The sequence below is a fragment of the Eleutherodactylus coqui genome, chromosome 4, assembly GCF_035609145.1.
Source record: "Eleutherodactylus coqui strain aEleCoq1 chromosome 4, aEleCoq1.hap1, whole genome shotgun sequence".
In the NCBI taxonomy this organism is placed as follows: Eukaryota; Metazoa; Chordata; class Amphibia; order Anura; family Eleutherodactylidae; genus Eleutherodactylus; species Eleutherodactylus coqui.
The window spans coordinates 175,610,367-175,634,680 of NC_089840.1; the positions used below are offsets into that span (position 1 = coordinate 175,610,367).

The following is a 24,314-nucleotide window of genomic DNA, read 5'->3' on the forward strand; positions in this document are numbered from 1 at the left end:
CGTTCATAGTTGTCTTTCAGTAAGGTGAAAGAGAACAATCAGCCTTATCAGTGCTGTGCACTGAGTTCACAGTGGGATACTGCTGATACTATTATTTTAGCTTTTGAGCAACTAATGAGTGAGAATCGTTGTGTCCAAACCAAGTATTACTCTTTTATCTTCATTTGCACTTATCCTGTGAGCACGAGATCACCTTTTATCCATAACCCTTTAACATCATGTATACAGTGATATAGACCATATTGGTATAACATGGGTATTTCCTATGTATGATTGCCCACTTTATACACAATTAAAAAAAAACACATAAAAAACCTGCATGTGGTTTTAAATCCCGATGTGATTTTGAATAGTGCATGCAATTTCTTAAAAACATATGTGGTTTTTGAATAATGCATGCAGCTTTTTGATTTGTTTTTTAATTGCGGTTTAAAAATACAACAAAAAACATGAGCATGTTCTAAGGGGCTACAGACAAATTTTCTTGTAGTCAAGGAAATTAGTAATGTTTGAAAAGCTTATGCCAAGGGGATAGATCATGTATGTAAATTCATTTTGCAGCTGTATGTAGTACAGTTTAGGTATGGGTAGGGGTACAGTTGGGGAAGGGCCTGAGCTGAACTTTTGCACCCGGGCCCCTGAGCCTCTAGTTACATCCATGAAACCTAGGTAATTGTATAGGAAGTACTCCACTATAAGGTTCATGACATGGGTAAGGCAAGGTACATGTGTGAAATTGCAGAAGTGAACAGCTGCCAGCAGGTTGGCCCTATTATCACGTACAACCTTGCTGGCTTCAGATTGTGCGGGGTCAGCCACGTGTCAGCTTCGTCTTGCAGATCTGTCAACAGCTCTTTGGCTGTGTGGCTGCACTTCCCCTAGACTTATAGGTTAGCATGATGGCATTTACCACCTGCAGCACTCTATGGAGACTTGGTTTTGTCACATATGAATATGTGGAGAGCATTGAGAGACAGTATGAAGAAATGGAGGAAAGGAAGGAGGAGGGGGGAAGAGGGCACAGGCATGAAAAAATGTCCCACAAGTCTTGGGGGTACCAGGAAACGTGCACCACCACTTTGGTCTTCATGTCCCACCTGCAGCACATTAACCTTATCTGCTATTAAGTATATTTAATTGCCCTGGTGAGGTTTGCTGGACCACAATGCCACTGACAGTGTTCTGCAACGCTAGGGACTCGTTATCCTTCACATGGCGAGGCATGGCAGGGATGGGTTTTAGGGCAAAAAATAGTAGCTCAGAATCTGAAACTGTGGGTTAGAATTGAGCATTATGTTATGGAAAGCATCTGTGTGCACTAGCCTGAAGGGCAGTATTTCCATTTGCAAGCAACTGTGCAAGTGCTTGCCTTCAGACTCTGTGGATGGTTGGGTGGTATTTTTTTATGTTCCCATAGCTGCGAAATGGAGGGCTGGCTGCTGACCTGGGACACACTGGAATATGAGGTATATGTCAATGTCGTTGAAGGTGGTGGCAATGGTGGTGACTCAACTTCTGCTCCCTGTTTCCCACTCCTGGCTCTGAAGCCTGCAACAGTCAATTGCATTGGAGAGGCCTGAAGTAGGTGTCGTACTGCCCCTACACAAAACTGCCTCTCTGTGCTCAGAGGCTCCTGCATGACCAGGGAGGGAGATGGAGGAAGAGGCAGCTACAGCAGAAGAGGGGGCAGGAAGAGGCTGACACTTTGCCATCTGCTCCAGGTAGGCTCTCCAAGGCAGCAGGTGGTGGGATTTCATGTGGCTGTTGTTCATACACATTGTGTTGAGGTTGTGCAACACCCCTGAGGGGTACTAAGGACACTTGGTTAACATGGGGAGCTGGAAGGGTTAAGTGATGGCTTGTCACAGTGGCACTTACCAGTCTCCTTTCCCAGAGGGATGACACGTAGCCAAGACCAGAGCAGGATTGCAGGCCACTATCGACACTCCTTGGATAGGGAATGCTAATAAACAGGATGAGGGGAGTAGGACCAGTTGTCACGGGTGACGCCACCGTTCCCACACACCAATATATCACATGGTGGAGAATAAACATAGACACTTGTGTATAGTGTCTCAGGTCTCCAGGAATGGTTAGGGCCTGGTATAAACCTTACTTGGCATAAACTTTGGCAAGACAATTATTACAACAATTCAGGTACAATTCTTCACAGTGCTGGTGAGAAAAGAAAATTTAGAGGTCAGGGAGGATACACAGGATGAAACCAGACCTACAGTTTGCGTTATCTGTTCGGTACCGCTCCTGTACTGGAAGCCCTCCAGAGGAGGAAGGGGGTAGGGTGTCACTCCACAGACACTCTGCTAGTAATTAATATAGAGAAGAAGTCCAGCAGCACAACCTGCTTTGCAGGGAAGTGGTCTGGGGTGCTTGCTTGCTGTCAGAGTCCTGACTCCATAAAGGACTTAAATATACCATAGAAAAAAAGCAGTGGGTCACAAGCAGCACACAGGAATCTTCCTTGAATAAAATCTTTACATCATAAGATGTCTCTTTATTGTGTCCATTCTAAGGGCGCCCACCCACTGGCGTTTGCGATTTTCGTGCGGGAAAAACGCCGCGTTTTTCGCAGCGTTTTTTGCCGCGTTTTCGCGGCGATTCGCGGCTTTTCCATTAATTTCCATTGACTTTCATGGGTGCATTAGGAGAAAAATAAGGACACATATGCAACTGACAGTTCCTATGTTAAAAAACGCAACGCAAAACGCCAGTGGACAGGAGTACATTCAATTCTAATTGCTCTGCAGGAAAAACGCAAAACGCAAAGAAAAAAAAATCGCCAGTGGGTGGGCGCCCTAAAAGCGACATTTTGGCCACTCACAGGCCTTTTTCAAGCTAAATCACAGTGCATCAATGCGTTATTAAATACCCAACACCAACCAATCAATGTGATTCCTAAAAATGACACCCCCACATACCTGTGTCCTGTTTGGTTTTCCATCTTTAGTGTGGGTGCATGTGGTGTACCGAGCCTTGTGTATGCGCAGTACAGTTTTGAGACGCCAGCAAGCTCTATCATGATAGAGACATTGGCCGATGGGGCTAAGCAGCCATGATCAATTCGCAATGAGGCAGCAGTAACATTCTACACCTGGGGGTCTCTCCAATGCCTTAGACCTCTATGGCCAAAGACCCAGGGGAGAAGGCAGAAGTGTTTTTTAACAGCTTCTGTTTTTTCCTATCCAGGCTACATAGCACTGCATGAGTGCTATGTAGTGAATAGAGAAAGCGGAAGTGTTACTTCTGCTATTCGACCTGACAATCACATGACCACCGGGTAATCCCTACCTCAGCAGAGCAACAGGGTCCCAGCAGACCCAGATTAGCTCTGTTAGTGACTACTGTCTCTAAGGGGGATGTTTTACCCTGTGACTTGGGCACCTTTGAACGTGGCTCCCATGGATGTCCAGGCTACAGTGAAAGGAAAAATAAATAAATATACATATATATATATATATATATATATATATATATATATATATATATATATATATATATATATGTATATATATACATAAAATAAAATGACCCAGCAACAACATCAGCCAAAATTATCGCTATATGCATCCTGTAATCCAAGACTATGCAAACTATATATAAAAACATCCAAAACAAAGTGAGGAACCTATTCCTGTACTTTAATTTAGTGTAAATATACACATTTTTAAAATAAACAACTGTAAATGTAAAAAAAGGGTTGTTTTTTTTTACCTTTTTATTCCGAGTAACATTTAAAAACAGGAATAAAACGTCAGTGAAAAAAAGGTATGAAATAATAGATCTATATGTCAAGGAAAATAAATGCAGCAAAAATAACTGGTAGCTGAACAAAAAAAAAAGTTCTGTAAAACCACCACATGGGGAATATCTCCAAAAAGTGTTTGGTCCTTTAGCACCAAGACACCCTGGTTGTTAAGGGGTTAACTAATGCTGTCTGCTGCACACAACTGTATGTATTAGTAACACCCTGTATTAGTAATGTTGAGCTTGAAAAAGCCATTTCTATTCTGCATTGCACTGTATTGCTATTGGATCTTCTTAATAAAGCGGCATAAGTGAAGTTCTCAGGGTCTGCCTTATGATGCTCTGAGCTTTTGTGTACATGTTATATTTGTGGACAAGTACAGTTGAACATGTTCTAACAATGCATAATCTCCTCCACAAGTGGTACAGATGCCATATCACAGGATGTCACTCACTTCCCTTCTCTCAAAAGGAAGTGAAAAAGAACTGCAGTAAATAGTAGATAGTATTTATCATTATTACCGATAGATGAATGCAATCTATAATGTAGTACAAGTACTATTCAAACTACTAACTACTAGAATCAAACTACTAATGGCCACTCGTCAGTAAGTATGTATGTGAGTGCTTCTCATGCTCTGCCCCTGGTGACGTCTTCAAAAGTACTACAACATGTATAAAACACAGAGCCTGACCGACAGAAGGGTAATGCAGTTAGGGCTTTTGAAAAGGGGAGGACAAAAATAACAAAATGAAAATACAGCTAAGCCGTTATTATCTCAGACACAACTCAGCAGTCCTGACAGAAGACACTAACCTACCACCACCACAGAGATCTTGTGGGCTAAAGGACCTGTTGTGATGTCACTACTGTGGGAGGGGCCAAGCTGTGTATGTAATGTGTGAGAATCAAGATGGATGAAGTAGAGCTGTGTGTGGGATGTGTGGGGATCATAATGGATGTACCATGTAGCAGAGCTATGTGTGTAATGTGTGGGAATCAGCATGGATGTAGTAGAGCTGCATGTGTGATGTGTGGGGATCATAATTGACTAGCTGATATACCCGGCTTCGCCTGAGTTAATTGGGTACTGGTGTTTATCTGGTGTTCACATGGAAATCTTATGAAGTCGTGGTTACTTTAGAGATACCGGAAAAACATATGTTCACCATTTTGCATAGTTCTCTGTGTTACCCAGAAAACACCACGGGAGGTAACCATGCAACGTTTCCTTTGTATAAAATGACATCAGGAAGTGAGAGAATTAGAATCCATACGTAAAATGTGGACGCTAATTCTTTTGCGCTTAGAATTGAATAATCGAGTTGGGACCCATTACCTTTTCCTATTTATGACATAATCAATGCTCGTGCCAAATTTCATGGTTCTATGACACCGGAAAGTGAGAAAATTACATTCCGTATGTAAAATTTGGACGCTAATTCTTTTGCGCTAGAATTGAATATTCGAGTTGGGACCCATTAACTTTTCCTATTTATGACATAATCAATGCCCGTGCCAAATTTTAAGTTTCTATGTGAGAAAATTACATTCCGTACATAAAATTTGGACGCTAATTCTTTTACGCATAGAATTGAATAATGGAGTTGGGACCCATTAGCTTTTTCGATTTATGACATAATCAATGCCCGTGCCAAATTTCACGTTTCTATGACACCGGTAAGTGAGAAAAATACATTCTGTACGTAAAATTTTGACGCTAATTCTTTTGCGCATAGAATTGAATAATCGAGTTGGGACCCATTACCTTTTCCTATTTATGACATAATCAATGCTCGTGCCAAATTTCACGTTTCTATGACACTGGAAAGTGAGAAAAATACATTCCGTACGTAAAATTTTGACGCTAATTCTTTTGCGCATAGAATTGAATAATCGAATTGAGACCCATTAGCTTTTCCTATTTATGACATAATCAATGCCCGTGCCAAATTTTAAGTTTCTATGTGAGAAAATTACATTCCGTATGTAAAATTTGGACGCTAATTCTTTTGCGCATAGAATTGAATAATCGAGTTGGGACCCATAAGCTTTTCCTATTTATGACATAATCAATGCTCGTGCCAAATTTCACATTTCTATGACACTGGAAAGTGAAAGAATTAGATTCCATACGTAAAATTTGGACGCTAATTCTTTTGCGCATAGAATTGAATAATCAAGTTGGGACCTATCAACATTTCCTATTTATGACATAATCAATGCTCGTGCCAAATTTCATGTTTCTATGACACCGGAAAGTGAGAAAATTACATTCCGTATGTAAAATTTGGACGCTAATTCTTTTGCGCTAGAATTGAATATTCGAGTTGGGACCCATTAACTTTTCCTATTTATGACATAATCAATGCTGGTGCCAAATTTCACGTTTCTATGACACCGGAAAGTGAGAAAATTACATTCCGTACGTAAAATTTGGACGCTGATTCTTTTGCGCATAGAATTGAATAATCGAGTTGGGACCCATTACCTTTTCCTATTTATGACATAATCAATGCTGGTGCCAAATTTCATGTTTCTATGACACCGGAAAGTGAGAAAATTACATTCCGTACGTAAAATTTGGACGCTAATTTTTTTTGCGCATAGAATTGAATAATCCAGTTGGGACCCATTAGCTTTTCCTATTTATGACATAATCAATGCCCGTGCCAAATTTTAAGTTTCTATGTGAGAAAATTACATTCCGTACATAAAATTTGGACGCTAATTCTTTTACGCATAGAATTGAATAATGGAGTTGGGACCCTTTAGCTTTTTCGATTTATGACATAATCAATGCCCGTGCCAAATTTCACGTTTCTATGACACCGGTAAGTGAGAAAAATACATTCCGTACATAAAATTTTGACGCTAATTCTTTTGCGCATAGAATTGAATAATCGAGTTGGGACCCATTACCTTTTCCTATTTATGGCATAATCAATGCTCGTGCCAAATTTCATGTTTCTATGACACTGGAAAGTGAGAAAAATACATTCCGTACGTAAAATTTTGACGCTAATTCTTTTGTGCATAAAATTGAATAATCGAGTTGGGACCCATTAGCTTTTCCTATTTATGACATAATCAATGCCCGTGCCAAATTTTAAGTTTCTATGTGAGAAAATTACATTCCGTATGTAAAATTTGGACGCTAATTCTTTTGCGCATAGAATTGAATAATCGAGTTGGGACCCATAAGCTTTTCCTATTTATGACATAATCAATGCTCGTGCCAAATTTCACGTTTCTATGACACTGGAAAGTGAAAGAATTAGATTCCATACGTAAAATTTGGACGCTAATTCTTTTGCACATAGAATTGAATAATCAAGTTGGGACCTATTAACATTTCCTATTTATGACATATCCAATGCCCGTGCCAAGTTTTAAGTTTCTATGACATTGGGAAGTGAGAGATTTAGATTATGTACCTTAAATTTCGACACCAATTCTTTTGCGCTAGAATTGAATAATCGAGTTGGGACCCAATTACTTTTCCTATTTTAGAGATAATCTATGCTCGTGCCAAAATTCATGTTTCTACGATATCGGGAAGTTGGAGAACTTTTGGCGAGTCAGTCAGTCAGTCAGTGAGTCAGTCAGTGAGTCAGTGAGGGCTTTCAGCTTTATATATATAGATGTAGTAGAGCTGTGTGTGTGATGTGTGGGAAACATAATGGATGTACCATGTAGCAGAGCTATGTGTGTAATGTATGGGAATCAGGATGGATGTAGTAGAGCTGCATGTGTGGGGATCATAATTGATGTAGTAGAGCTGTGTGTGTGATGTGTGGGAAACATAATGGATGTACCATGTAGCAGAGCTGTGCGTCTAATGTGCTGTGTGTGTGATGTGTGCGGATCATAATGGATGTACCATGTAGCAGAGCTTTGTGTGTAATGTGTGGGAAACAGGATGCATATAGTAGATCTGTGTATGTGATGTGTGGGGATCATAATGCATGTAGCATGTAGCACAGCTGTGTGGCGTATTGCGCCACCAGAAACACTGGTACTATAATTTTCTAAAAATTACTAGTTACTTTTTAATGATAACTGATTATCACGTGATCATGGATGCAACTTCTAAGTGGTAGCGAAGTGGCTGTTGCATTGGGGCCCTTGTGCAGGCTATGAACTTTATTTTAGTTGAAGAGACATCTTTTGGTTAAACATGATTAAAACTGGAACTGATTTGTCTGTTAGTGTCATTGCTGTACGAAGACCACTGTAGACTAAAAAGCAGGTGTCTGAGGGGCAAGGGGGAATAGAGCATGACAAATCACGGATAGGGTGTAGGCATCATGGAAACTAAATCTGGGAATGTTAGCTTGCAAAAAAGAAGGCTGAGAGGAGACAATAGTTGTCAACAAATATCTGAAGGCAGAGGCATAGCTAAAGGCTCATGGGCCTAGGTGCAAAAGCATATATGGAGAAGAGAGGCCTTATGAACCTGCTAAGGCTCTTGGTCCCAGGTGCAACCACATCCCCTATAGTTACGCGAGTATCTGAAGGGTTGTCACAGTGCAGAGGGATCAGTCCTATTCTCAACTGCACAAGGAAATACTAAAAGCAATGGGATGAATCTGAAAGGGAGGAGACACAGATTAGATATTAGACAGTGAGGGGGATCAATCAGTGCAAAAGGCTGCCACGAGAGGTGGTGAGTTCGCCTTCAGAGGCTGGACAGACATCTGTCTGGGTTTATTTAATGATCCTGCATTGAGCAGGGGGTTGAACTCGATGACCCTGGAGTTTTCATTAAAAAAAATGCATGAAAAATTGGCACCAATTCCCCACTGTGTGAATGAGGCCTTAAACTTAACATCCTAGAGCAAAAATGCCCAACTAGTGGCCGATGGAAGATATGTGATCTTTGTGCCTGGTAGGTGGCCTTTGGACCCCAGAGGAAGGCAAATTCTTGTGGTGCAGATACCTTCCTCAGAATAATATATGAAAACAATTCCTGCACTGCAATGGGTACTAGTAACTGTATTAAGGGTAAAGACAAATTCACTTACTTGAGAGGAGACCACAACGTCCAGTGGGTCTCCTCAAATATCCAAGTCAGCCTTGTACAAAATCCCCAGAAAAATGCTTGATTAAATTTTCTTTTTCAGAACTTTTATTACGTACAGTTATAAGTAATATATAAAATGAATGAAGCTAGAGTTACACAACACGTTTCGGAGGTCAGCTACTCCTTTATCAAGTGAAAATAAATGAAACAGTACAGGTATCAGATGCATGTAGCAATTGTCCTATTGAAGGCACACTTGGGCATATTATCACATCTAAGAATCCATGAGTCTTTGAAGTGTGGCTGCATATACTTATTTCTGTTCCCCAGAATAATGGTCATTCATGAGCGCTTCTATATGCTTCTACCCAACCTTTAAGTACAGATGATATATATCATAGACAGATTATAAATGATCTAGAACCAGGGTCCTTCCCATAGCATTGATTGTGATGAGGAATTTCAGTAGAGCGTTGTCATGGGATCTTCTACAATGAAACATTTATTACCTCTTATTTGGATAGGTGATAAATATTAGTGAAAGACTCCCTTAGGCTGCCTTCATATAGGCAATAGACGCTGTAGAATTTCTGCCAATGTAATTTACAATACAAGACGTTTAGAGGAGACTTCAGAAATCTCCTTCACATGTTGCAGAACCTTTCTGCAACTCATCTGTAGCATTAAAAAATAACTAAATCCACAGCATATCTATTAATGCTGCAGAATTCAACGCAACTGTTCTGAAATTAAAACCATGGCTAGATCCAGCACATTTGGCCGCAACAGATTTTCTGCAGAATTGCTGTGGATATTCTGTTGAAAAGGCCCGCAGTAATTCTTCCCTATGAGAACATACTCTAAGGCTAGGTTCACACTGGGCGGAATTGCCACAGAATGTCCATGCAGACTTTCCGCTCTGAAATTCTGCATGCATTTTTAAAACTTAGACTAAACAACAAAGTGGACAAGAGTTGAAAAAATCTCATTCACGTGCTGCCAACAGTTTGCTACAGACAAGACATGCGACGCGGAATTCAAATCTGCGACATTTGTATCGCCATTTCGGGTGTGGGCTCTCTCCTCTTTATAAGGAGAGATTTCTGCATCAGGTATACAGGCGGTGAAGCCACTTCAAATCCACACCAATGGGTTTGAAGCAGCTTTATTATGATCAAACAAACAATCACTAAAAAAATGATCATATACTTACTGAATTCAGGAGAGCAAACATGTGTACTACCTCAGCATGCAGGTAGCAAATTGCCAAACGAGGGAGCTAATTACACCTGTGAGGGACACCAATGAAACAGCTACTCACACAGCCTCCTAATATAGAGAGGGGAAGGTGGCTGCTTGGTGTATACTCCCACACAAAGTACATACAAAGTGCCAGACCATTTTGATACATATAGTGCACCATGCAGACCCGCAACCTATTAATGATGCCATAATAGTTCGGTGGGCTACCCTGCACCTCAATAAGTGGACCACATTGGTACTGCCACCCTGGGCTCCCCCAGGCATTTGATAGCCACACTGCATGTGAATAATATATAATCAGTGCAAGGTATTATTTGGATTTTGGCCAAAATACATGAGCTCACATGCCACGTCGAGGCTCCTTGCATGTTGTCAGTCCCTACACTAATATAAATACGTCACAGAAGGGGAAATACAAAATAAATACAAACAATCACTGAAAACGGCCATATACTTACTGACTCAGGAGGGCAAACATGTGCACCACCTCAGCATGCAGGTAGCAAACTGCTAAATGAGGGAGCTAATTACACCTGTTTCATTGGTCACGCGACTTTGTATCTCCACATGCAACTTTGCAGTGCTACAAAATCGTAGGATCACCACGAGTAACAGCAGCGATATTGCATGGACCAGCGTTGTGATATCGCTGCGATTTTCTCAGTGATGCAGTGTCACCTGTGTAAATTGAGGCCTTACTAACATGTAAATGTAGGCATGAGATAAAGTTCATATAATGAAGCTTTGCGATTACTATAAAGTTTGGGAACTGCAAGGTTCTGACAATGAACCATTCTTCAACAATTTAACCCCTTAATGATCAGCCTCTTTTCATCTTTTTTGTTCTTGATTTTTTTTCATCCATGAGGGTGGTTTTACACGGAAGATAAAATCGTGCGATGCGAGTGTGAGTAAAAAAGCAGATTTATGAAACCAATGATTTACAGTGGTTTCCTTCACATTTGCGATGTTTTCACTCATACATAGTACCATAGTATTTTAGGCTGACTGAAGACAATGTCCATCTGGTTCGGCCTGTTTTAACTTCTCACTTGTTGGTCCAGAGGAAGGCAAAAAAAAAAAAACAGCAAGCCAATTAGCTCCTATGGAGGAAAAAATTTCTTCCTGACTCCATAATGGCAGCCAGAGAAATCCCTGGATCAACATTTGAGATAAACAACCCCGGTGATCACCTAATGTCTATATCTTGTAATATCTAGTGATCTAGAAAGACATCTAGTCCCCTCTTAAACCCCTCTATGGATTTTGCCATCACCATGTCCTCAGGCAGAGAGTACCACAGTCTCACTGCCCTTACAGTAAAGAACCCCCTTCTATGTTGGTGATGAAACTTGCTAGATATAAAGGATGCCCTCTTGTTACCGTTGTAGTCCTGGGTAAAAAACAGATCATAGGAGAGATCCTAGTATTGTCCCCTAAACTATTTATACATAGTTATTTGATTGCCCCTTAACCATCTTTTTTCCAGAGTAAATAATCCCAATTTTGATAGCCTCTCTGGGTATGCTAGTCCTCCCATGCCGTTTATTAATTTAGTTGCCCTTCTTGAACCCCTCAAGCACTGCAACATCTTTCCTGAGCACCGGTGTTCAGAACTGCACACAGTATTCCATGTGAGGCCTGACAAGTGCCTTGTAGAGTGGAAGAATAATGTTCTTGTCCCTCCCCCTATGCCTCTTTTAATGCACCCCAAGACTTTATTTGCTTTTTCAGCAGCTGACTGGCATTGATTACTCCAGTTTAGTCTATAATCCACTAGTACCCCCAGGTCTTTTTCCATATCACTTTTCCCTACCAGTACCCCATTTAGTGTATATTGATTATATCTGTTTCTCCTGCCCATGTGCATAACCTCACATTTATCAATATTGAACTTCATTTGACATTTTTCTACCCAAGCCCCCAGCTTATCTAGGTCCTTTTGTAGCCACACATTGTCCTCCATTGTATTATTTGTCTTGTATTATTTTGTATCATCTGCAAATATTGATATTTACTGTGCATTCCTTTTATCAGGTCATTGATAAATATGTTGATAGGGCCTAGTACTGAACCGTGTGGCACCCCACTAGCAATGGTGGCCCAATCAGAGTATGAACCATTTATTACCACCCTGTGTTTTCTATCTCTGAGCCAGTTTCTTACCCAGATACACATGTTTTAGCCCAGACCAAGCTGTCTCATTTTATATATCAACCTATTATGCGGCACAGTATGAAATGCTTTAGAGAAATCCAGATATGCGAGATCAATAGACTCTCCTAGGTCCAACCCATGCTGATGAGGAGTTATGCCATTGTTTTCTTTGAGGTATTCTAGGATGGCATCTCTCAGAAATCCCTCAAATATTTTTGCAATTATTGAAGTGAGACTTACTGGCCTGTTGTTTCCAGGCTCTCTTTTAGACCCCTTTTTGTATATTTGGAACCACATTGGCAATGCGGCAATCCAGCGGTACAACCCTGGTCTCAATAGTGTCCATAAATATAAGAAATAGTGGTCCAGCTATCACGTCACTTAGTTCCCTTAAAACTGTTGGGTGTATTTCATCCAGGCTCAGTAATTTATCAATTTTAATCCTTTTATCATTCTGCATTTCCTCCTGTGTTAACCATGCAATATTTAGTGTGTGTGTGTGTGTGTGTGTGGGGGGGGGGGGGGGGGGGCCTGCATCTCGTGTGGCATTTCATTTTCATTTGTGAATACACTAGAAAAAAAACTATTTAATAGATTTGCCTTATCATCTTCTGTGGTTTTTCCTGCATTATTTGTAAGCGGGCCACTGCTTTCAGTGCAAATCTTTTTACTATATAATTGAATAATAGTTTAGGATTATTTTTGCTTTCTTTGGCAATCAGTCTTTCTGCCTCCTCCTTTTGATATTTTCTTTATATGATTTATTTTTTTTCCCTGTATGATTTTAGCACTTATTCACTGCCTTCTTGTTTTAGTAATTTAAACACTTTCTTCTTTTCCTTTATTGCCCCCCTTACAGTCTTGTCGAGCCACATTGGTTTCCTTCTGCTTGTAGTTCTTTTATTTTTAAAGGTCATGAACTGCTCACATGAGGTTATTAGGATGTTTTTAAACTTCTCCCATTTGTCATCTCTACTGTTATTTATGAGGACATCATCCAAATTAATTTTACAGATAGTAGTTCTGAGCTAATCAAATTTTGCTTTACTAAAGTTTAGTTTTTTTGTCGCTCCAAAGGCTCCAAGGCTTCTTATTGAATGATAGCTGCGAATTAATTATGTTGTGGTCACTATTTCCCAAGTGTCCCTGCACCTGCACCCCTGGATTCTGTCCGGTTTGTTAGTTAATAGTAAGTCCAGAGTGGCCCTCCCTCTAGTTGGCTCCCGCACAAGTTGGGTAAGGTAGTTATCTTTAATTGTTCTCAAGTACTTATTACCCTTGTGAGATTTGCAGGTTTTATCTTCCCCTATTATATCCGGATATTTAAAGTCCCCCATAATAATTACTTCATTGCTGTTTGACACCTCTTCTATTTGCCTTAATAATAAGATTTCAGTTTCTTCTGTTGCTTTTGGTTGCCTATAGAAAACCCCTATCAGGATTTTATTTTTTTCTCCCTGTATTTCTACCCACAGAGATTCGACGGTTCAATTCCTGCACCTATATCTTCCCGTAGCTTTGGCATTAAGTAAGATTTAACAAACTGGCATACACATCCTCCTTTCTGATTTCCACAGTCTCCTCTGAAGAGATGGTAACACTGTAAATTCACTGCCCAATTACACTTATCATCAAGCCATGTTTCTGTTATTCCTAGTATATTGTAATTTTCATTAGACATTCTGTTACGATTGTGTGGGCAACCTAAGCACGGGAGCCCACACGATCGCACCCAAAATGGGAAAGAATGGATGGGATGGCAGCACACAGGTAGCACCAGGGTCACACGGGATTCACACAGGTTTCAGGCAACTGACCCTGTTCTACACGGGAGGATGGCATGGCCCTACCTAAGCGGGGAACATTGCCCCAATAAGGGCAGCCCAGCGGTCTTCGGATCTGGGCCCTAGCTGATCCTAGGAACCATGCCACAGAACAGGAGACATACACATGCTACATGACAGGGACAGAACCACAGGATACACAGCATACAGCAGCCACAATGCAACCACTAGAAACAGATGATAAGCTGAATGTAAATACCAGGTATTGGTTGACATTTTGTACAAAACATGGAAGCTAGCGGGCCACTTCACGGCTCCTGGTTATACCGCTAGTCCCTACACTAACCAGGAGTCCAGCAGAACCGGACAGAGTTCACACAGAATGCTGAAACAGGACAAGACACAGATAGCAGGTCACGCAGCAAACTGACACGAAACTGACAGAATTTAAACGTACAAACGGACATGAACCAGCAAGACAGAGATTACTCAGCAAAGCTTGCAACAGGACAGAACAGAGCACTGGACACACAGCCAGCTGCATCAGGAACATGACAGAGTACAGGGCACACAGCCAGACAGACTCCACTCAGAGATCACATGCACACAGATGAAACTCACAGCAAGTCTACGTGTCCTCATACCAGGGGGAATAGAGAGTGAACTACACAAGCTCACATAGGGAACAGTGTCAAGTTACACCAAGTGACACACAGAACAGACAGTCAACTACACAAGCTGACATAGGGAACAGTGTCCAGTTACACCAACTGACACCCAGAGTAAGACATAAGACCTTTGGAGGCTGCACCTGTACAGGGGGAAGGAAAAGGGGGCTGCATGTACTGCAGACTAGGACTACAGGTGTCCAAACAATCTTGGGGAAGCAGAGAGACAATAGACCTACTTGCAAACACAGATCAGAGTGGGAACAAGCTGAACATGACTGATAACAAGTTACAGGACACAGAAGTAACATGAGTGCTCACCCTAGGGTCCAGCCAGAGACTGACCAGGAGCTGGGTTTATATGTGAGCACAGACCCAGGAGATTGACTAGCAGGAAGTACCACACCCAGCCAGCTCAATTAACCCTCAACCACCTGACTGTGGTGCTAGTACATAGTACCACAGATCCCAGCAGCACACGTAACACATTCTGTTTCAAGCTCACCCACTTTACCGATCAGACTTCTTGCATTCATTTACACAGTTGTTGTTCTTTATATTCATTTTGCTATTAATGGTACTATTAGCTATTCTGTCAGTTCTAGCTGTACTAACAGCACCCCCTGCTCGACCCCCATTTCCCTTTCTTGGTCCCAGGTCGCTATTTATACAGTCTACCCCGTGGAGTGAAAATAAAATCGCGGCATGTCCTATCTTTCTGCCTTTTTTTTTTTATCTCCCATGCATTTTGTATTTTTTAATCTCTGATGTTTCCCTATGGAGCCTCCTTTTTATTGCATTGCAAAGCAGGAACTTGCGATTTTCAAGCAATGCATTTCTAACATTAGAAAGTCCGATTGACTTTTGCGCTAAAAAAAGTGAGAAAACCGCAAGCGACAACGATCTTTTAGCGAGAAAAAGCAACGCTGACTCTCAAAAATCGCGATTGCCCATGTAAAACTAGCCTGAGTCCTAAGAGATAAATCTTTTTTGCTCTACTGTCAACAGAGCCGTATGAGGACTTGTTTTTTTTCAGGTTGAGGGTGCGTTCACACGAGCTTGTTTTTGTGCCTACATACGCACGCACAAAAACACGCTTCTATTTGCAACAATGCATTCCCTATGGTGTGTGCACATGTTCATACTTTGCAGGTGCGTGCCTGCAAAGATAGGACATGAGTGCACCATATGGAATGCACGCATTGTTTTCAATGGAGCCGCGGCTTTACATATAAGCCCTTTGCTAAAAAAGAAAAATTTTGGTGTAAAAAAAAAAATGCAGGCATTCTCTTCAATTGAGCCCCTGCTGCTGCCGGTGGCTCCATTGAAAACAACGGTCTGCTGGCACACCTGAATTGTTTTTCAGGGAAGAGCTTTACATATAAGCCCTTCCCTGAAAAAGAAACATTTTAGTGCAAAAAAAAATGCAGATGCAGCAAAGGGAATTCTTCAATTCTCAACCGCAGCTGTCACACATGACAGCTGCGGTAGAGAATCCTGCTGCTGGCATCCCGTCAATGGCTTTTCAGGGAAGGGCTTCGTAAGCCCTTCCCTAAAAAGCCATTTAAAAAAGTGTTTTGAAAAAAAAATACCTCCCTTCTGGCGCTGTCCCCGGCTCTGTAGCTATGAGCTATCAGAAGTGGGGATTTAAAATTCCTGCCTGCTGGTAGCTCTGATTGTGATTGGCTGAAGCACTTCAGCCAATCACAATCAGAGCTACTAGCAGGCGGGGATTTTAAATCCCCGGCTGCTGATAGCTCAAAACAGAAGTGCAGAGTCGGGGACAGTGCCAGAAGTCGCCGCTGAGTCCTGGCAGCCGTCAATGGCTTTTCAGGGAAGGGCTTCATAAGCTCACATTGGCGACTTTTAGCTCACATTGGGGACTTCTAGCTCCCATTGGGGACTTCGACTTGCCATCGTCTGATCGCTTGTACTATATACAGTAATTGCTGAATATTTTACTGCTTTACATTGTACTTTTACTGGCAGCATATTAAGCCCTGCTAAAGGCAGGGTTTAATATGTCAAAATACATAGCAAGGCTGCTACCCTTCACAAGAGTCCAACAGGCTGTCATAGCAACCCATTGACATTCTATGATCATGTTGTGAAATGCTGATGGGACGCCAGCTGCTTAGATGCCATGGTCAGCATTAACCGTTGCATTTAAACAGTTACATGGCCATGATCAGCGCAAGCTTCAACCTTGGCCATTATAGAAAAAGCCTTCTTAAAGGGGTTGACCACTTTATGTAATTTTTAAAGATGGGCTAGAAAACATGTAATGAGGCAATTACTAAAAAAGCCTCATATCATCAGAGCAGCACTGATGCATTTGTGAGAAGTCCTTCTATCTTTTCTCTACATTGTTCATATGTATGGGTTGGTGATGTGCAACTCAATTAGTGGCCATGTTTAGGATGACAACTCTGCACAGGTAGAGCAGAGCTAAGGTGCTGGGGCTTCTCACAAATACATTGGTGCCGATTGAAAGAAATGAGGCTATCAGTAAGTACCTCATTACATGGTACCGTATCTAACTCATATTTAAAAAGTATATTCATAAAGTGGTTAACCCTTTTAAGGACTGCTATAAAAAGGTACATAGGTGGCCAATGAGGGGTTACATTTCTACACTGAATGTAAAATAAAAAAGAAGCAAATTTGCAAATAGTCTTATGTGTTTACACCTCCTCTTCAGAAGTCTTGATTGGTGGGGTCGCAATGCTGAAATCCCACTGATACGTAAAACAAACAGGCATAAGTCCTTAGTTGAGCACTTTACTCGTTTGGCTGTCTATGGTTACATACTGTAAACAGATGTTGTGTAATCTGATCCTGCAGTAGCACTTTAGTCTGTATGTTTAAAATGTTTATTTTTTGGCTTATTTTACATGTTCTTACTGTTTTTAGACAATTCAAAACATATTGATTGGCTACGTGGTGTTGATGGAGAAGTATGGGTTTGGATTATGGGGGAAGCCAAAGGAGATAAGCCATATGAACAAATATGTGAGGAACTCATGACTGGGAGAGCCAGATATCAAGCTCAGAAGGAAGCAGAGGAACAATGGTGAGATAGCATTAAAAGTATGAATGATTTAATATAGACAGATATAAAAAGATATGAAATATTTTGCTCTGTTCAATACAAGCATATGGTGTGACATTTGGGGAATGTCAACTTGCTGGGAATGCTAGTTTCCTTCATGGTTGGCACACCAACTTTCCCTCCTACAGTGGCTTTTGGTTCACACCAATTGCAATTAGCTTTGTTTTGCATTATACAATACAGTAAAAGTACTTTACACGCTACAGTGCAATATGCAAAAACATACGTTTAAAGCCTGTCTGGCCACTGACATGTGCTTCAGTTTTCCCTAGCTGATGAAGGTGCAAGTCTACCATCTGTCACCTCCAAATTCACACAGTTTTATTACCACCTTTATTGGTTTGCTTGGCTCCCTGAGGCTAGCACTAATTCCCATATTGGAGCCAGGCCTTAAGGCCCATTTAGACGGCACGAGTGTTGGGCAAATGATGCCCGACACTCGTCCCTGCACATACTAGCTCCTGTACACCTGCACTGGAGCTAGTATCGTTGGCTCACAGCGGGGAAACTGGAGGAGATTTCTTTCCTCGTGCTCCCCCGCCACTCTCCATTGACTTAACATAGCAGCCGTTCAGTACTGCTGCATAAATGATGGACAATGAGCTGATCGCTGATCGCTCAGTGTAAATAGCAACTGTTCAGCACTGAACGCCACAATGTTAAGTCAATGGAGAGGGGCTGGGGAGCGGGAGGTGAGAAATTTCCTGTAGCCTCCCTGCTGTGAGCCAGCAATACTAGCTCCCATGCAGGTGCATGGGAGCTAGTATGTGCGGGGACGAGTGTCATGCATGAGTGTCGGGGACCAGTGTCAGGCACAAATTTCAGGGACGAGTTTAAATGGGCCTTAAGGCTCACCCTTCCACTTAAGAGCATGATCCGGTGGAGCACAATTAGCTTAATTGGCTAGCTGCAAATCAAAAATAACTCTTCTCTGTTGCACAGGGCACCTCCTATGTCTATAATTGGGCTCCCTAGTGACCACTTCAGTAGATGCACTGCTACCTATTTTGCCATCCTGACAAAGGCTGTAGGACTTGTATTTTTGATTCAACCTCCAGGGTCAAAGCTCCTATAGTGAGTTACAATTATACTTGATGTACAATTATAGGTGACCACTACAAACATAATCATAGCCACTCTCATGTGTAAAGAGCAAAACTTCAGTGGGCTTTGTATTTCCAGCTCACTAATTTTAGAGAGCATGTGTTTCTGATGTTCCTCTTTAAAGTCACCATGTGGAACATCTGCATTCTTCTTTGTGTTGCACAGACTACCTTTTTTTGCTTTCACAATGGCTGATACACAATCTGGACCCTTCTTCCATCTTGTCTCTTTTTGAGACTGAAGCATCAACAGCTCCAACACTTCTTCATTAAATGATTCTACTTGGCAGACTTCCAATAGAGAAAAACCTCTAGTAGAAGCAATGTGTGATCCACCACAAGTTCTTCCAGCAGACCTTCTCAAGCCACCTTCTTGTTATCTGCTGTGTGAAGCTCCACCGTCTTAGAATCATCACCTTGGGCACATTTACTTTTTACAGTCTTCATCTGAAGTATGGCAACATCATGCTGAACCATCTTAAACATCTGAACATTGCTGGACATGTCACTCTTGACTGTTTTGTTCTATCCCATAACACAATGATCTGTGCCACTCTCTTTTGGCCTCTGACCAATCTTTTCTTTCACTACTTTCATCTTCCACCTTGAACTTTCATCCTGCACTGAAAAATATCAACAGTCTGTTTTGGCTGATTAATGTTCCTTGTCAGCTTAATTCTAGATATCATTGGAGGAGGGGCTAGTGGCTCTTATGTTTCATGTCTTTATATCCTTGCTCAATCTTTATCTCCACAGAAAGCAGATTCTTTTCCTGCATATGGATCAGCTGTGCTTCTAGAAGTTTCAGTCTCTCTTCTTTTCTCTTTATTTAGATTGACTGGATGCTATAGTGTCTTTCAAATCTCATTGGCAACCTTTCCTCTGACCCTGAAACTTGTCTATATGTTTGAAGGCTTCTTTTCTACCTTTGTTTGCAGAGCCAAATTGTCCCTCTAATCTAGTCTTTTTGAATAATCTCAAAGTGTTCCTGCATAGCTTCTGTGTTACATTCTAAATGTAAATTTGCATCCTCTATGGTTTGTAATTCATCCTTCAGGGGTTATACCAATATATACATTTATCATCTATCCATAGGATAGGTAATAAAAGTCTGAATAGTGGGGATTTAGCCATTGAGAACCCCACTGAACTCAAGTACGGGGATTCCACTCCCTCCTCTTCTCATCACTATGGGATTACTGCAACCACCCACAGTGGAGATTAAATGGATATGCAGCCACACATATGCGATAACGCTTCATTTATTTCAGTGGGGTTGGCAGAAATTCCTCCAACTGAATCTTCATTTCTTCTACTTCCTGTTTAAACACTCTCCTAGATTTTTCTGGTTAGTGAACATTCTTTTCAGCATCATTATTGATGCTAACCAAGTCCTCTATTTCAGTCCACAACTGCTTGTTGAGCCTTCCTAATTCATTCTTTATCTCAAGGCTTCAAGCACCGCTTCTATCTGTAGTTTCATTGATTGGCATCAAGTGCTGACCTTAGCATAGTTGGCACCCTGTGCAGAATTCTTTTTGCTCCCCCTAGCATCAGAACCAAGCTCATCATAACTTAAATATATCACCAGAATCAAGCATGATTCTCCCTGCTCCAATAGATGTATCAGGGAACGTTTTGGAGTCTACCACTCAGACCAGACTGGGTGTAATAGAAAAATCAGATGTCCAAGGACATGAAAACATTTAGCCTGATGGCATGAAAGTTGATGGGCCTCTACTAAGGGAGTTAAGCTTATTAGACTCTGTGGTCTCTACATTGTTAGCCGTTCAAGGTTTAGCAATTAATATTGGCCACCTCTCAGAGTAGACCAAAGAAAGAGACTGGCAGACCAAGCATCTGTAGAAGATACATTTTAATTTTTGAAAGATGCTTTTGATAAAGGACTGAGAGTCTGAGACGCAGTAGTATCACAGTTCAAGCCTCCGTACTCTTAGCATTCTTCCATCAATCATTTGCTAAGAAACCATTCCTACGGTGATGTGATTTCTAGTTGCTCTACAGAAACTTTGACCAACCAAGGTGGATTTTTTTCCATAATGCAATTTGCTTAAGCCTTAAATACTTTTTGTGGTCACCCTTTTGAGCCTCCACAGGAAGCAGATTTACTCTCCCTTACACAGAATATAGTGTTCCTGTAAACTATCATGTCAGCTAATAGTGTCAGCAAGGTTCAAGCGTGAGCTGTTAAGGAATTGTATATATCCTTTAATGCTGATAAGTTAATTTTAAGAGCTCGGTCTGCAATTACTCCTAAATGTCCGTCCTATAGTAATATTAATTAGAAGATGGTTCAGCCAATCTTCTAATCTGTAAATCAACATTTACAACAGTCTTATGGCTCTCTAGGAATTCCAAAAAACAGCTATATATTATCCAAAAATATATACTGTAAATGCTTTTATTTCATAAAATCAATAAAATATAATACAATAAATTAAAATGAATGAATAGCCACAACAAATAGGAAAAGATTATCCACCGCGGGGCCCTTGCAGTGGTAAATAGAGATGAGCGAGCACCAAAATGCCCGGGTGCTCGTTACTCGAGACGAACTTTTCGCGATGCTCGAGGGTTTGTTTCGAGTAACGAACCCCATTGAAGTCAATGGGCGACCCGAGCATTTTTGTATATCGCCGATGTTCGCTAAGGTTTTCGTTTGTGAAAATCTGGGCAATTCAAGAAAGTGATGGGAACGACACAGCAACGGAAAGGGCAGGCAAGGGGCTACATGTTGGGCTGCATCTCAAGTTCCCAGGTCCCACTATTAAGCCACAATAGCGGCAACAGTGCCCCCCCCCTCTTAACAACTTTTACTTCTGAAAAGCCCTCATTAGCAATGCACACCTTTGCTAAGCACCACACTATCTCCAACAAAGCACAATCACTGCCTGCATGACACTCCGCTGCCACTTCTCCTGGGTACCATGCTGCCCAACCCCCCCCCCCCACGACCCAGTGTCCACAGCGCACACCAAACTGTCCCTGCCCAGCCTTCAGCTGCCCTCATGCCACGCCACCCTCATGTCTATATATAAGTGCGTCTGCCAGAGGAACCGCAGGCACACACTGCAGAGGGTTGGCACGGCTAGGCAGCGACCCTCTTTAAAAGGGGACGGGGCGATAGTCCACAATGCTGTACAGAAGCAATGAGAAATCCAATCCTGTGCCACCTCCATCTGGAGCTGCACACGTGGGCATAGCAATGGGGAACCTATGTGCCACACACTATTCATTCTGTCAAGGTGTCTGCATGCCCCAGTCAGACCGCGGTTTTTTATAAATAGTCACAGGCAGGTACAACTCCGCAATGGGAATTCCGTGTGCACCCACAGCATGGGTGGCTCCCTGGAACCCACCGGCTGTACATAAATGTATCCCATTGCAGTGCCCTGGACAGCAGAGCTAACGTCAGATTAAATGCAGGTGGGCTTCGGCCCACACTGCATGCCCCAACCTGACCAGGGTTTTTAATTCATAGACACAGGCAGGTACAACTCCCTATTGTGAAGTCCCTGTGGACCGACAGCATGGGTGGGTGCCAGGAAGCCACCGGCGGTACATAAATATATCCCATTGCAGTGCCCATCACAGCTGAGGTAATGTCATGTTTAATGCAGGTGGGCTTCGGCCCACACTGCATGCCCCAGTCAGACTGGGGTTCTTTAGAAGTGGACACATGCAGTTACAACTCCCTGTGGACCCACAGCATGGGTGGCTCCCTGGAACCCACCGGCGGTACATAAATATATCCCATTGCATTGCCCATCACAGCTGAGGTAATAATGCCATGTTTAATGCAGGTGGGCTTCGGCCCACACTGCATGCCCCAGTCAGACTGGGGTTCTTTAGAAGTGGACACATGTAGTTACAACTCCGTGTGGACCGACAGCATGGGTGGGTGCCAGGAAGCCACCGGCGTTACATAAATATATCCCATTGCATTGCCCATCACAGCTGAGGTAATAAATTCATGTTTAATGCAGGTGGGCTTCGGCCCACACTGCATGCCCCAGTCAGACTGGGGTTCTTTAAAAGTGGACAGATGCAGTTACAACTCCCTGTGGACCCACAGCATGGGTGGCTCCCTGGAACCCACCGGCGGTACATAAATATATCCCATTGCATTGCCCATCACAGCTGAGGTAATAATGTCATGTTTAATGCAGGTGGGCTTCGGCCCACACTGCATGCCCCAGTCAGACTGGGGTTCTTTAGAAGTGGACACATGTAGTTACAACTCCGTGTGGACCGACAGCATGGGTGGGTGCCAGGAAGCCACCGGCGGTACATAAATATATCCCATTGCAGTGCCCAACACAGCTGATGTAACGTCAGCTGTAATGCAGGTGGGCTAAAAATTAATAGGATAACACTGTAGACGAGGGCCCCCAAAAATTGGTGTACCAACAGTACTAATGTACCTGAGAAAAATTGCCCATGTTCAACCAAGAGGGCAGCTGAAACCCATTAATCGCTTTGGTTAATGTGGCTTAATTGGTAACTAGGCCTGGAGGCAGCCCAGTAAAAATAAAAATTGGTTGAGGTGAAAGTTTCAACGCTTTAATGAGCATTGAAACGTATAAAAATTGTTTAGAAAAATTATATGACTAAGCCTTGTGGGCCTAAGAAAAATTGCCCGTTCGGCGTGATTACGTGAGGTTTCAGGAGGAGGAGCAGGAGGAGGAGGAGGAATATTGTACACAGATTGATGAAGCAAAAAGGTCCCCGTTTTGGATGGTGATAGAGAACGATGCTTCCATCCGCGGGTGCAGCCTACGTATTGATTAGGTATCGCTGCTGTCCGCTGGTGGAGAAGATAAGTCTGGGGAAATCCAGGCTTTGTTCATCTTGATGAGTGTAAGCCTGTCGGCACTGTCGGTTGACAGGTGGGTAGGCTTATCTGTGATGATTCCCCCAGCCACACTAAACACACTCTCTGACAAGACGCTAGCCGCAGGACAAGCAAGAACCTCCAGGGCATACAGCGCGAGTTCAGGCCACATGTCCAGCTTCGACACCCAGTAGTTGTAGGGGGCAGAGGCGTCACCGAGGACGTTTCGTGCGATCGGCTACGTACTCCCTCACCATCCTTTTACAGTGCTTCCGCCAACTCAGCCTTGACTGGGGACCGGTGACACAGTCTTGCTGGGGAGCCATAAAGCTGGCAAAGGCCTTGGAGAATGTTCCCCTGCCTGCGCTGTACATGCTGCCTGATCTCTGCGCCTCCCCTGCCATCTGGGCCGCGGAGATGCGCCTTCGACCACTAGCGCTGTCGGATGGGAAGTTTACCATCAGTTTGTCCACCAGCGCCCTGTGGTATAGCATCATTCTCGAACCCCTTTCCTCTTCGGGAATGAGAGTGGAAAGGCTCTCCTTATACCGTGGGTCGAGCATTGTGTACACCCAGTAATCCG

The 24,314-nt window shown here is 42.4% G+C and overlaps 1 protein-coding gene across 1 annotated transcript in view; it reads left to right on the top strand.

The window, feature by feature from the left end:
* Positions 1 to 24,314, top strand: part of SH2D4B (SH2 domain containing 4B) — a 224,395-nt gene that overhangs the window by 53,701 nt on the left and 146,380 nt on the right. Inside the window, exon 2 of the mRNA XM_066601611.1 lies at positions 17,575 to 17,734. Within this exon, the coding sequence (XP_066457708.1) occupies positions 17,575 to 17,734 (160 nt within the window). The remainder of the gene's footprint in view (positions 1 to 17,574; positions 17,735 to 24,314) is intronic.